Source organism: Columba livia, chromosome 16, assembly GCF_036013475.1.
Source record: "Columba livia isolate bColLiv1 breed racing homer chromosome 16, bColLiv1.pat.W.v2, whole genome shotgun sequence".
Taxonomy (NCBI): Eukaryota; Metazoa; Chordata; class Aves; order Columbiformes; family Columbidae; genus Columba; species Columba livia.
In genome coordinates this window covers 14142562-14157852 of record NC_088617.1, presented here as the reverse complement: position 1 = coordinate 14157852, position 15291 = coordinate 14142562, and the positions used below count along the sequence as shown (strand labels likewise).

The window sequence follows — 15291 nt, the reverse complement described above, 5'->3', positions numbered from 1 at the left end:
GGAAAGCAGGAAGAGGTGAAACTCCATGCGACACTTCTGCATTAGAATTACAAACTCAGAGCATACAGGTCCAACCTGAAAATGGGACACAGGGCATAAAGGTAACAAATGTAACTGCTTTAGTCTTAGAGAGGTTACAGCAACTAAGAAACAAACACGTTCTACTATTCTCACCATCCTACCAAGAACCAAGGTCAGAAGCACTTCTAAAATGTAAAACCCACTGTCTTTCTTTCAGATCTCAGTTTATATTTTGAGAGTAGCCATCCACACAAAAGCAGGGTTTTACATGCCCCATATATATATATATCTTAAAGCAATAAAAATCCAGAATTAAATATATTTGGAGCAGCTGCTTTTGACGGGATTTTACGCGTCTCCGTACTGAATACGAGAATGATGTTCACAGTATTGTTTGAAACACAAATATAAGGTATAATCCATTTTAGATTCCAACATAACTTTAATGTTGGAATTGCGACTTCTCATTTCCCAAATATCTATACATCTGCCAATAATCGCTCTTTGGATCCATTCAGCATTTCATCCGCATGACTTCAGAAGATGACAACAGCATACATGCTGACTTTTTAGTTAGCCACACATTACAAAAACATGCTGGTTATTGTTTAACCAACTAGTTAAAAGCCTCTTTCATACAAGGCATTTTTCTTCAATTTTCTGATTGGGTCAGCAGCAGGTGTTCAGGCCCTAGAATTCCGCTTCCTGAATACAGTGGGCTTGTTCTCTCATCATAAAATTATACTATAACATTTTTAAAGAAGTTTAGACTAGACATAAAATATTTAGAAATGTTTGAATGGGGGAGAATAGAGAAAGAATTTGACACCTTGAGTGTTTTCAAGAAAGCACTGGTATCTTTAAATGCTTTGAACTGCTCAAAGTCACACAAAATGCTACACCAAATAAGTTCTTAAACTGCAAAATCCATCGCATTGCTAAAGCAACAAAAAAGGAATTAAATATGCTGAACCTGCCAAGTCTGTATTTTAGCTGATGCTAACATCAAATGTTTCCACAATTTTGATGACATCAGTGACAAGCCATAACAACACTTGTAAACAAAAGAAAATGTCATAATTGCTGCAATTGCAGCAATTGCAAATATCAGGCTTTTCCATTTTATTTCTCTAAACACGGCTGACATGCATTCACAAGTCTACAAAAATCAGCAGCCTCCCCCCAAACATAGAGAACTGACACAGCACTTACTTCTTGCTGCGTTCCTCGTGGCCATTGGCACTGCTCAATTTGTTCTCATCCTAAGCAGGGTTGATAGAAGAACATCGTGAGGACGAAGCGGAAACATTTCAAGTGGTCAAAGGGTAATGGGAATAGGAATAAGAAAATACAAAACAAAAATTTTAATACTAAATTACTTGTTTACAGTTTAAAGTGGAAAGCTTTAGAAAATTTAGGTAGGCGTGTTTAACCACTTTGCTGCTTAAATTTAAGTCATACAATTACAAAATACAAGACTTACATCGTTTAAAAGTGTATATTAAATTGTGGATACTTCCTTACATGGTTTAGAGAGCAAGTTATCCTGTAGAATTCAGCACTCAAGTGGTTAAATGTTATATCTATAAATGTAAGAGAAGTTTCAGGTTTGTGTTTGTGTGCCCCGCGGCTATATCTCTGCCTAAGCCCCCGTGGCTACGCTAGCAGCCAGCCACTATGGATTTCCTGTGACCGATGCCATTCCCGAGATCTTCGCTCATTTTCGTTGAAGGCTTGTAAGAGCTTGATGTCACCTCTGTCACACATCTCGCCCTGAAGCAAACAGGGATTCACACTGCTTTAGTAACGTCGACTCCCAAGAAAGTCATCAATAATCCACCAGTCCAGCCTAAACATTCCCTATTTCCATACCTGTTTACATGGAAAATATCCATGTTAAACCAGGACACAAGAATTTTAACATAACAATTTACAAATTTCTCTTCAAGACTTTAACGTAACTACTAAATATTACATAAACTAAACATACACTTAAAACTTACAAATGCTCATCCAAAATTCATTACATAGCTGTAATAAACACTGCAGAATAGACTAACAATAGCTGCTATATAATTTATATACTTGCTTTACAGTTTAATTGTATCAGTTACATCAAAAGTACAATTCCTAAGCGATTTAATATACATTTTTTGCAAAAACAGTGCTAAAGCATGCATAATCTTAACACTTCACCACCATTTGGTGAAAAACAAAAAAAGACAGTATTCATTTGCTGCTGGTTTAGGTAAAAGACATCGCTATGCTAATTGATAAAAATTTTGCATAAAAATTGACATTTCCTAATTAAACAACTAGGACAGAAGGATACAAGAGCTTATTTTAGAATGACACTGCAAACTGTGATACTGTCTTTTACTTGCTAACAACATTCTATTCAGGGATCCAAGAATTTCCATCAATTCATTCATTCTGCAATTGATTTCCATCTGCCCTGTTAAAAGATTAACTGCCACCAGTCTTCTGTGTTAAAAGCAAGTCTCACTCTTCTTGCACTGAGCAGACTGTTCAAATATTTACTTGCCATGGGACTGGTGAAAAGGTCAATTCTTGGAACCCTGCTGTTTTCCCAAACCACTGCATTCACCTTGTTGCTATACCAAACTGGACCTGGCATCGTTAGGAGAGGATTTTTGTTTCTTGGTTTTCGGGGTTTTTTTTTGTTTTGGTTCTTTTTTGGTTGGTTGTTTTTGGGTGATTGGTTTTTTTGTTTGTTTTGTTTTTAAACCTAGGGGACCACGGTACAGCGATACGTCACTCAATTACTACCTTATGATTGACAGTTCACACTGGAATCAAAGGTGAATTCATGGGAGTAGAGGTGAGATATCGTTAGGCAAGTCTACAAAGAGAGATAGATGGGCATTTATTCATCACGCTGAAGTGAAACTACTGCACAATATAATTACATTAACAGTATATATTTACTTGTAAGTTACATGTAATGCATCTCCAATAAGACAAATCATGAGGGCTCCAGGGATGTTAGTTTACAGTTCAGCAGTAGTTTCATGAATAATGCTAAATTAAGGTAAACAGGACCTCACTGGCACATTTTTCTCACCTTCTTGTAAGGAGCTTCAAGCATTGCTTCAATATCAATATCATCAGCCATTTTTCTGGACACCTGAAAGAAGAAGCAAAATCCATTTGAGACTGAAAACACCCTCGTGGCTTTAGATTCCAAAGGCTTTTGCTCAGGACACCAGGGCTGCGTTGGCTCAAACTCACAACAGACATTTCCCACAAGAACTGGAATGAAGCTTTGCCCGGTCAGATGATAAAGCACGTGACGCAAAGCAATTACAGCAGTGAACAACAAAATGCTACTGAACACATTTAGCCAGGGGAAACCCCAGTGGTATTGCAACTATTTCTCTTAAAACAAAGAGCACAGACCATTTATGATACAGAAACAGGTCTGGTGGCCATCTCAACGAGTACTAGAGCTTGACCAAAGGATTGCCCGAGAGAGACATATACAGAATACAGAACATTCAAGCAAACCTGTTCACAGCTTCCCAGCACCTGCTACCATCACGCCTACTAATCTAAAGACTTAACGTGAGCACTCTGGTCCTTTCAGAAATGCGGCCTCCTGCATAATGGTGGCCAGATACGAAAAAGGATTCAGGCATTAAGAGCTACTAAAGCATACGTAACATCCATCCAGTCTGGAACTCCACGTTTCAAACACCACCACATAACACTAGTCACCACAAACTTGATTTTGATTTTTTTGTTGTGGTTTGTTCTGTTTGGGGGTTTTGTTGTTGGTTTTTTTTTAAACTATTCCTCTTATTTTTCAACTCCAATCCCCAATATAATTTTGCATTTATTATACTCTTAAACACTCTGACATGTGATTTCCTCTCTCTATTCAGGCATGTTATTAAGAACCTCTCAAGATTCTCTGCATTAAAGCATAGAGACTCAACTTCCTCAAATCTCTTAAACAGTTTGTCTCCTTTTTCTCTCTTAAGCTCAAAAATGACCAGGCCTCTGGATCCAAGTCAGACAGCTCAAGAGTGAAGATTTTTGCCATAAAATGGATTTTTATCATACAGGTTCATTCTCGCACCTCTGTGACAGGCACGGCTGCTGTCCAGCATCATGAAATCAATCCAACATTTCAACACCCTTTAAACTGTTCACTCATATCTGAGAATATTATACCAGAGCTGCACCACATGTAAGAATCAAGTCACACCCCCACCCACATCTGACCATCGCCCATCAATACATCAAGAATAAAGCACAACAATACCAGAGTGCTGGAGGTGCACACCCTGTTACTTAACCAAGGCACACTAACCTCATTTTCAAGTTATTACCTCTTGGCTATAGTGCTATCACTTACAAATAGGATCATCCTTCTTTGATGCGTAATGGCTTAATTTTACTTTTTCCTAGAGTATTTACATTCACTTTTTTAAGTCACCAACATAGACGTATATGATTTAATTCACCACTACTCTACCAGCATTTGGTACGAAGTAGTACATCAGAATGATTAAGGACCATAAAAAAGCACCAAGCCAAAGCCAAGATTCTACAAAAAAATACCCCCAATGACAACTCCCACCCACAATTACATTTTTGTATGCATAATTTAGCTAATGCACCTAGCCACATCCGGGGTGGGATTCTTCATCCTGAACAGGATGGGGGCCACAACAGGGACCACCAAATCATGAGCAGCATGGAAAAGTAAAGAGGGAGTGACTATTGCTGAATTCACCCAAATACGAGTGAATGAACCAGCATCCGGTGGGTTCACAACAAAGGTCCTTATTCACACAGCATTAAGCCATGGAATTCACTGTTACAGAGCACTGTGAATACTAACAACGAAAAAAAAAAAACACCCACATGCACTGTTCACAAAACCCAAAACAAAAAAGCACAAAAGTTTACACAAAAAGCATTTCATTAAATAGAGATGTGCCTTGTGACCCTGAACCACAACCAGCTGAGGACTAAGAGCACACAGAGGCGAGTGTCCAGTATGACTGCCCCGTTGCTGTCCTTTCTCAGGCATTTACTGTTGGCCACTATTGCAGACAAGTTCCTGAGTTCCGTGGACCTTTGGTCTCGCCCTGTGCAATCTCTACCCTTTGTACTCACTGCAAAGCACTTTCATTGATACAATACCACAGTTTTTATCAGAATACCTTCTGTTCACACAAGGACCTACTACCAACTTTGCAATTCATGTAATGCATATGATGCTTCTTCCTTTAAGAATAAAAGCACAAATAAGAGTCCTTATTAATTTCAAATTAGTAGAAAATCATGACAGATTTTCAACTATCTTCTGCTAAACACAGAAGATCAAACTAATTTTCATAAAAGCCTCTCAGTTTGCTCAATAAAAAAGCTGCGTACACCTGACACCTCTGTGGAGAAAACAAACTCGAAACACAACAGAAACCAAAACAAACAAGGAAAAACTACACCTGTAATTTTGTAGATCTACAGAAGGCCTAAAGGGACATGAAATCTACCGATACTAATCTTGCCAGTATTTTCAAGGCAGATCCGTCTCTTTTTGCTGTGTTAAACTACACCAAAGGAGTTTTAAAAGATCCTCTCCTCAAAATCATCCGTTTTGTAACTTGCAAGAAATGACAACTCCACCCTTGCTTTGCAAGGAGCCTCCTGGACAATCACCAGGGCAGCCGGAGCCGAACACTCCGGGAGGGAGACCCGGCTCCCCGGGCAGGCCCCACCGCAACCCCCGCACCATCGGGACAGACGAGCCCGGATCCCGCGCACGCCGCTGGCTGGAGCCGACCCGCGCCAGCCCCACACCCGGACACCCTCAGCCCCGCCAGCCCGGCCGAGGCGCCGCCGCCTCTCAACGTAACGAGCCCCGGAGCCGCCCCCGCCGCTCGGGCAGCACGGCCGGGCCGGTCACTCCGCACAGCGCCATCGTGGGGGGACTCCGGGAGGGACAAGGCGCGGCGGGGACAGCCGGACCCGCCCGCTACGTGGCCGCAGGAGCAGGCCGGCCGCGCACGGCTGGGCCGCGGCCTCGGGACCGCCGGGCGCTGCAGCAGCAGGAGGGCGCACGGCGAACAGCGGCGGGAGGCCCAGCGGCGGCCCCGGGGCGAGTAACGGGCCGGCCGGGGAGAGTGGGCCCCGGCGCCGGGAGGGGCGAGGCCTCCGGGCCCGCCCGCAGGCCCAGGCCGCGGCGCTCAGCGGGGCAGGCCGCGGCTCGCCCGGCGGCGGGATCCGGCCCCAGGCCGGCAGTTACCTGCGCCGCGGGCCGGTGCTGCCTTGTTCGGGCGCCCGAGGTCCAGCGGCGGCTCCCGGTTCCGGCGCTGGCTGCGCTGAGGGTGGGGGATGGGCCCGAGGGCTCGGGAGCCCTCTCCAGGCGGCTAAACCTCAGCTGGGGGGCGCCGCTCGGGCAGCCCCAGGGCGGCGGGAGGCGAGGGGCAGCGCGACCGTGGCGGGCGGTCCCGGGACCCGCGCTGGCCGCGGCTGTGGCGGCGCCGGCTGCTCCCCGAAATGGCGCCCGCGCGTCTGGCCGCTCGCAGGCTCGCGCACGGCACGGGGCCGCCCAGCGCGCGGCGCAGGGGCTCTCGCGAGACGCTGCGCCAGACAAGGCCCCGCGCGCCCGCGCCCGCCGCCTCTCGCGAGACGTCGCTCGCGGAAGCGGCGGTTCAGACGCTCGCGAGACCTGGGGCGAGGCGGGTGGGGCCGTCACGCGCTTCTGCGCTCTCGCGAGAGCGCTCCCGGGGGGGCGCGGCGGGAAGGTCAAAGGTGACCCCGGGCCCCGAACCCCCGGGCTGGTGGGCAGCGGGCGCGTCCCGCGTCCGGCCCGCCGTGGGCTCGGGCCCTGCGCGCCTTCCTGGAGCTGAGCTGCCGTGCCCTGCGCCCTCGGGGTGCTCCCGGGCCCAGCCCTGCGCTCTGGTTTCCTGCTGGGCCCGCTGAGCCGCTCCTGCCCCGGGTCGTTCTGTCCCAGCCCCGCCGTGCACACGGGGCATGTCCAGGCTGGGGGGGTTTGCTGTGGAAACTGTCACTTTTTTCCACTTCTTGAGCAATGTGCGTGTTTGGCTGAAGTGAAGTAGTTTTCCATGCAGTCAGTGAGTTTTCCTCTTGGTAACTAGCACAGTCCTTTAGTTTCATTTCAGTTTGAGAATGATAAGGTATCAGCTGGGGCAAAGTTAACATTTCTTTCAAGTAGTTTTCCATAGTTCAGGGATTGGTACGACTGTGAACTCAGATCAGAGCCATGGAGATGCTGGAGGGAGTGGAGCATCTCCCGTGTGAGGAAAGGCTGAGGGAGCTGGGGCTCTGGAGCTGGACAAGAGGAGACTGAGGGGGGACTCATTCCTGGGGATCAGTATGGAAAGGGGGAGTGTCAGGAGGATGGAGCCAGGCTCTTCTGGTGACAACCAGTGATAGGACAAGGGGCAATGGGTGCAAACTGGAACACAGGAGGTTCCACTTAAATTTGAGAAGAAACTTGTTCCTGGTGAGGGTGGCAGAGCCTGGCCCAGGCTGCCCAGGGGGTTGTGGAGTCTCCTTCTGTGCAGACATTCCAACCCGCCTGGACACCTTCCTGTGTAACCTCATCTGGGTGTTCCTGCTCCATGGGGGGATTGCACTGGATGAGCTTTCCAGGGCCCTTCAACCCCTGACATCTGTGTGATACTGGCACTCGCTGCTGGGGAAGCCAAGGCCGTCCCTCGGTCTCCGTTGTTGGGTGTGCAAGTGGGTGTGTGACATGGGGAGGAGCAGATCCCGGGCAGCTGAGCTGCGCTGGCCAGCACGAGCGTTCCCCGCTGTGAACATGGTGCTCTGTAGGTAAGCAGGAAGGTGCCAGCACTGCCTTCGTGCTTCGACGGCCGCCCTGCCTGTGGGGTCCTGCTCCTGCGCCCCGACCCGCGTTCTCCCTGTGCACGGGGTTCTGCTCGCACTGTCCTCGCAGGTTCTGCCTCTTACATTTATTGCTGGGAGTGCACGTTCCAGAGTCTGAGTCTTGCTTTGTATATTATTTTATGATTTTCACATTCACTCTTCTTTTATTATTGCTTTATTAAATCTGTTTCAACTCATGAGTCTTCCCTTCTTTTTCCCTTCCCTCCCCCCAGGGAAGGAAAGGTGAGAGAGCAACTGGTTTGCTCTTTACCTGCCAACCCAGCCCTAAAAGGCAACAAGTACCACCTTCCCATAAGTGGTTTTACAGCCTCTTAGCTCCAGAAGCTGCGTTAGCCCTTTAAATGCTCATTGCACTCTGCGGTTACTGGAGTGTATCCTGTGTAGACAGGCCATTTAACACCTGCACCCAAATTTCTACCCGTATCTGTTACATCTAATAACTCTATGCCTGCTGAAAAGGAAAACTAACACCTTTCTTGAGATCCCAGGTGACCCTTGCACTCACATTTCCAGCTGAACCAAGACATCGTGGGTGGCAGTGCTGAGTCAGAATCACGTTGGGGATCTGCTGCTGGAGGAGGAAAGCCGGTTGCCTTTTCAACACCTCAAAAAAACCTGAACTGTTGTGACAAACACAATGTATGTAAGTTGTGGCCAGGTCAAGAAGCCCCCGAGCTGCTCATGCTGGCGTCTGAGAGCCCAGGAGGGAGCATCATGTGTTGAAATACTTCTCGTTGTCTTGGGCCAAACGGGTGGTGGCCTGGGTCAGTGTTCAAGATTCGCTGTTTCAAGCTCATCTGTTATTGTAGGTGAGAGAGGGTGTGCAGATTAGGTCATCGATTGGGCACGTGGGTGAAATTGTTCGTGTTCCTTCACAATTGGTTCTTCTGATGTGACGATTTAACAGCGTCTGTGGTCTGACCAAGCGGAGGGCTTGCCAGGATTCATTAAGAGTAAGAGCATCTGCAGGTGTCACGGCTGTTCCCTTCTGCCAGAAACCACACCCCCCTCAATGGGCCACCACCGCCTGACAGATTTTTAGCTACTACAGTCCCAAATGTAACTTAATTTCTCAGTGACCTGATATTGTGGTGCAGCTTTTGGCCCAAGCTTCCGCAGGTTGCTAGAAGCTGAATCGTTTAACTCAAAAAAATAAGTAGTGTTTTGTGAAACCAAACCCTCTTGTCTCATTAATAGTGCTGTGTTTCCCCTGGGAGTCCACAAAATGGCTCATTTGTATTTAAATTTGATAATCCCTAAGTTTGGGGTGATTGTTCACCCTGGTGCAGAGAGCACTGAGCGGGGGTTCCTGCTGAGGTCAGCCCCAGATAAGCAATAATGGCAGGGGGGTCAGGCTGTTTCAGTTTTGTTCTACCGTTCTGAAACAATGTAAAGAGAAGTTCTAAACCAACTTTGTGTCCTGAAATTATAATTTTGCTATTGCATATAGAAATACGTAAATAAGGTGTAAGAACTCAGGCCCATAGATTTCCAAATGAAAACTTGTTTTTGCAAAACTTCCAGGCTATTGTGTCATTTAATGTCATTTCTAACAAAATTCCTGAAATGTCGATGGCCTAAAAAGATCCTGAAGCTTTTGCACAGGGTTTCCAACTCTTTCTAAGCTGAACTTGTCAACTTCATTGAGTTTGGGACATTTAGGGCAAATGAACTCCTTTAAAATATATATTTTTTTTAAAAGCATGACTATAAGAGGTCTATCCCAAGCTAATAATCTTTGTACAGGTTGGTTGCAAACAAAGTTAGTATTTTTCTCACAGGCAAAAGGAGGTTCATTGTGGCTGCGTGTCCCTCGGCCCCTGCTCCCCGTCAGTCGCCTCAGGGTCGGGTCTGACCAGCTCCGGTTCCTGTTCCTTCATCATACAATTGCAACTGAAGTATGTGCCTGGGATCGTGTTGATGGATTTCCTGAAGGGTTTTCTCGTGTGTTTTTTGCCTGTGGAGCCACCAACACACCCCTCACCCTTGTGTGATGCTGGGGCAGGGTGAGAGGAAGGATGAACCTGGGTGCTCATGGGCTGGGGGCCTGGCTCAGTGTCCAGCCCAGCCCCGGTGTATTCCTGGATGACGGCCCGAGTGACACACTCGGTGACACACTCTAACTGAAGTGTTCCCGGCTGTGGGATGGTTGGATCGGCAGGAGGGACTGGCTCTGGCTGCAGGGCTGTGGAGAATGCTGGCCATGGCTGGTGTTTCCTCATCACCCCTGACCCTGCTACGAGCACCTGGGCATTTGCTTAATGGAGTTTGGGGAGATGCAGAGGGGCTGGGGTATGGGTTACCCTGCGCTGAGGATGGTGGAAGAGATCGTAGAATATAGAATTGTTTCAGTTGGAATTGATCCTCAGGATCATCGAGTCCAACCATAACCTAGCCTAACTCTATCACTAAACCAAGAACCCAAGAACCTTGTCCAAACACCTTTTAAACCCCTCCAGGGCTGGTGACTCCAGCACTGCCCTGGGCAGCCTGTTCAATGCCCCACAGCCCTTTGGGGAAGAAATTGTTCCCACATCCAACCTCAACCTCCCCTGGCGCAACTTGAGGCCGTTTCCTCTGCTCCTGGCGCTTGTTCCTGGGGAGCAGAGCCCGACCCCCCTGGCTCCAAGCTCCTTTCAGGCAGTTCAGAGATCAGAAGGTCTCCCCTCAGCTCCTGTTCTCCAGCTGAACCCCCAGGTCCCTCAGCCGCTCAATCACACTTGTGCTCCAGCCCCTCACCAGCTCTGTTCCCTTCTCTGCACTCTCTCTAGTACCTCAATGTCCTCCTTATGATGAGGGGCCCAACACCGAACACAGTCTCGCAGAGTTCACAAAAAGCTTTTCAAAAACTAGGTAGGGAAAAAAAAAAAAAAAAAGGAGAAAGCGAAGAAAAAGTTCAGCTTTCCCACACCGGGAGTCGAACCCGGGCCGCCTGGGTGAAAACCAGGAATCCTAACCGCTAGACCATGTGGGACCGCACGCTCGACTCCTCCGCCGCGCCGCCTGCTGCCTGCGCCGCTGCCGCTGCTCCCGCGCTGGCCCGGCCGGCGGAGCCGCCCCTGGGCCCGGGCCGCTCCGCTCCGCTCCGCCCGGGGCTGGGCCGGGGGCACTCGGGCGCGAGTCCCCGCGCAGCCGCGCCCGGACCGAGCGGGTCACCCTGGGGCTGGGGCTCCCCGGCCGGAGCTCGGACAGGGCCGCGGGAACACGGCCGGGGGCCGCGAGCGGAGGAGCCGGGCTGCCAGCGCTCCGCCAAGTCACGGCGGAGTTTTTACACTAATTGAAGAAAACTGATGTGCAAATCCCCGCAAAATTTAGGCCCATCCTTGGCTAAGCCATTAAACTTGTCCTAATTAAAGGATGGGGATGGAAGCTGGTGAAACTGAAGAAGGAAATGACAAATGGGAGGATGAATCATAGAATCACAGAGCTGTTTGGGTTGAAAGGACCTTCCCTGCTCTCAGTGCCCCCCCTGCCATGGGCAGGGACATCTGCACCAGCTCAGGTTGCTCAGAGCCCCGTCCAGCCTGGCCTGGGATGTCTCCAGGGATGGTTCATCCACCACCTCTCTGGGCAAACAAATGAAGTTCCCCCTAATAAGGTACAGAAACCAAGTAACAGCCACCAACGTGCTTCTGTACAAATTCTAGCAATCAAAAAATAAGGTGGAACAACCGGACTACCCGGTTTTGACTGAGAACAACCTTATCAGAAGCTGGTGCAAGGCAATTAATCAATGGGACACACCAATAGCAGGGGACAGATTGTATGGGAAGAACCAAACAAATTGTGCTTGTGGAGTAATGGAGCCAAAGAAACCTCAGAGCCAATGCTCCTAAATGATTTTCATCTTCCAACACTTAACATCGAACCCCTATAGTTAGAAAATTCACATCTAAATAGGAAAAGGGGAGTATTAGGTCTACTGCAGCGAGCAGTCCTCAAAACCAGTGGTGGTGACAGTGATATGTTCAGGAGATCGGGGAAGCTGCTGCTGCAGTAGAAAACGTCATCATAATGAAGCGTCCTCAATTACCCCCACACTGAGTGTCTCACCAGCCTGTTATGTAGCTGCTACATTTTAGATACCACAAAGGATTGATTTTTGGAGCAGCTGGTTGGAGAACACAAATAAGCAACTGGGTTTAGTGCTGAGATGCGAGAGGCTTCATTCAGAAACACGCTATTAGAAAAGCTATGTGCAAGAGTGAGTAAAATGTATTTGATACTGTATCATTAAAAGAATAACGGCAACAAAGAAATTCCTCCCCAAAGAGCTTATTAAAAAAAATGAATAAGCCAAAAGGATGACATGCTTGTAAGAAGCATGGAGATTGCTAAAATGGCTGAGAACCATGTACACCACCAGGAGGAAGAAGAGTAAAGATAGGCTGGTATGGCTACAAAGCACAGTAAAGAAAGCTATTGAAATATGAAATTAAAAATAAAACACCCTTCAAAATGTGAAGCTGGTGCAGACCATGTCCATACAGCAGCAGAGAGGACCCTGAATACATTCTAAGGTGTTGAATGGATCTGACGGGAACTGCATAAGGTGGATCTGAGCAGATCCCGTCTCCTCATGCGGATCCCGCTGCAGCCCCCGGCCTGTGCACAGCTGCTGTGGTCTGTGCTAAGCACATGGGGAGGGACCGGCTGCCCCTCAGAGGTCCCTGCTTTTTTGGCAGATTATCACAGTCTGTCTCTGTGGGATGAGAGACTATCTGCTCCCCAAGGACTTGGCACCGCCAGTGATGAGATCTGAGCTTCCCCCATGCATCAGCCTGCCTGTCCTCAGCTTCTCTTCCAGTTTCAGTGCTGGACAATGCTCCTTCTCCTTCCAGAAACTCTGGGGAGGTGTCAGCAGAAGGAGCAGCAGTGCCAGCACCTACACCCACCACTTCTGCTTGCCCAGGAACTTTATTGACTCCTCCTGGAGATCAAGACACTGGGTGAGGCAAAACTTTGGCTTCTTTTAGACCAACCATGCTCATGCTGTTCCTGCCTGTGAAGCTGTTCTCAAGGCCCCAATGACAATAACAAGCCCCTATAGCTCTGAGCAGCCTCAGCTGAGGCTTGTGCCCCAGCCCTGCCCAGAAGCCCCAGCTGTGGCTGTGCTTGCTTGCTTGCTTGCTTGCTGTGCTGGTTTGCTTGCTCCAGTGCTCTCACCAGTGTGCCCAAGGCCATGCCCGGCCCTGGGTCTCCCTGACCTGCAGCCTGACTGCCTGGCCTGGCCTCGGCTCTGCCTGGTCACTACAGACCTGCACGGCCTCGGTCACCATCACCAGCCTGACCCTGACCCTGACCTGCAGACCGACCTCCCAGGCTGAGCTCAGACCCACCTCATCCCCCCGACCTGCTCAACAGGCCCCGCAGGGCTGCTCTGGCATGGTGGGGCTGACCGTGGCCTCCCACAGATGGGCTGTCATGGGGATCACCCGGGGTTTGCATCAGGTGCTCCCCTGGGATGTGGCTCAGGCATGAGCCCAAGCGTTTCGTCGCTCCCCCAGCAAGAGCTGTTGGCAAAGGGCGGCCTCGGGGGTACGGTGACAGAGATGCGTGTGTTCAGGTTGTCAGCACCCAGCCTGTCCGCACAGCCTGCACTTACAAGAACCAGCTCGTTGAGTTGGTCTGCTTAGTAGATATCCAAGATGTTTAACCGACTAGCAAAGAACAGCTTTCAGAGCTGGGTACCTGGATGCTGAGAGGAGCCAAGCTTGCCTGACAAAGCACAGCAAATGCAAACAGGGACGTTTGGCATCGCAATGCTGGCAACCACGGCGTCAGAAACTTCACTTCTCCCTGTGGTTACGTGGTAGAGCAAAGAACTTGCTGCCATTCCCACTGACGACAGCAGGAGCACAGCTCAAAGCCCCAGCTGTATGAGAAAGGATAAAAGACAAAGAGTAATAAACCTCTTCTTGCACTCACTGTAGGACTATTTGATACCAATGTGTACCAGTAAAGAGGTGGTGTGCAGGCAGGACTCAAAACACTATCCGAGGGCAAAACTAAGCTTTAAAAAATGAAATCTGTACTATTTCACTGCAAGGATACTGTGAGGAAAAACAACCTGCAGGTATATCAGTTGGAGACATCTATAAACAAAATTGAGCAAATTTTTTTGTGATAGTTAAGAAGAAGAGGAATAATGGGATGAAATGGAGAAAACTTATAATGCAAAATACCCTGACAGGGCCTCAGATAGACGTCTGAATGACTGCCCCAGGGGACAACACGTTCAGCAAGAAATACCCGCGGAAGAGCCTCTGTGCTGGTGAGACATGGCAGCGGTGACCTCACGAGTCCCCGTCTTCCTTTAACTCTGCAGTCCTGACTGTGGGATTTTCCTCTCAGGTTTCTCACAGAAACAGGGATTCAATTAATTTGTCAAGGCTTGTAAGAAAAAAAACCCATCAGAATGCCAGATCAGCTTGAGAAACTACAGGTTCTGTCTGTGGCTAAAAAATAAACTCAGTTCTTGGCAAGAACCTACAACAATATTACAATCTGGCACAAACATCAGCCACAGTGAAGCCAAGCGAGTCAGGCAGCTCGTGCAGGCCGGCGGGAGAGGGAGCGGGGAGTCCCAGTGACACGGGACAGCTGTGTCACCACCACCCACGCTGCTGTTTGGGTTCACGTGGCAGCGCCAGCTCAGTCTTGTGTCATCGGCCTTGGCCACCCACCTCTCGGCAAGTGTCCTGTGTTCTGGGCAGCTGTCCCCAGCTCGGGGCGGCTGACACCGGACTCATGCAGCCAACCCACACACACAGTTTCATGTTTTCCAGCACATAACGTCTCCTGCGGGGGAGAGAGCACCGTTGTCCAGCTCGTGCACTTGGACCCATCCCTAAATCCTTAGAGGACGCGCACTGGAAGCAGCAGAGCTCTTAGCAGGCACAAGGAGGTGCGAGAGGCTGTGACAGAGTAGCATCCCTTGGGAACCTGTAATGGATGTGGTGGCAGGGACATACGCACCTTTTTTGGGGGAGTTTTCACGCTATGGAATTTGGAAGCAAGGCAGGGAAACCTCTGCCATGGACATTTTCCTGACCTTCATTGCCAGCAGCCTCAGAGTTCGGCTCATAGAAAGTGACCTGGGAACAAGGACTTCCCTTCCCATGCCAGCCTGGCTTTGGGACAAGGACCACCCGGGACAGCAGAGTCGATCTGGGTCACAAGGGACACTCTCACCGCCACCTTCCTCCCCTGCCCTTCTCTCCTCCCAGCCCATTCTGGTGTGTGGCTCTGCTCCCCATCCTCATCCCTGTGCTCGCCTGATCACCCACCGGGCCGGCTGAGGTCACCAACCTGGTAAAACATCCATCAGTGCTGTTTTGTGCCAGTTTAATGAGCTGA

At 49.2% G+C, this 15291-nt stretch overlaps 1 protein-coding gene and 1 non-coding gene across 9 annotated transcripts in view; both read right to left on the bottom strand.

Moving 5' to 3' along the window:
• The window catches only part of RBM39 (RNA binding motif protein 39), a 29997-nt gene extending 23458 nt beyond the window's left edge, over nucleotides 1-6539 (bottom strand). For 5 of the 8 annotated variants that reach the window (XR_010466671.1, XR_010466670.1, XM_065032665.1 and 2 more), the window contains exons 1-3: nucleotides 6302-6533; nucleotides 3107-3169; nucleotides 1234-1283 (exon numbers count right to left, since the gene is read on the bottom strand). Coding sequence is in view for 3 of the 8 variants with exons in the window: in XM_065032665.1 (XP_064888737.1) it covers nucleotides 1234-1283; nucleotides 3107-3157 (101 nt within the window). In the remaining 5 variants the exon portion in view is untranslated. Of the gene's footprint in view, nucleotides 1-1233; nucleotides 1795-2811; nucleotides 2885-3106; nucleotides 3170-6301 lie in introns of all 8 variants that reach the window. The other 3 variants (XM_065032667.1, XM_065032668.1, XM_065032666.1) reach the window with 3 other exon arrangements.
• A 4295-nt stretch (nucleotides 6540-10834) lies between these two features.
• Nucleotides 10835-10906, bottom strand: TRNAE-UUC (transfer RNA glutamic acid (anticodon UUC)). Its single transcript has one exon. It is a non-coding gene; the product is annotated as a tRNA-Glu (tRNA).
• Nucleotides 10907-15291: the final 4385 nt, after the last annotated feature.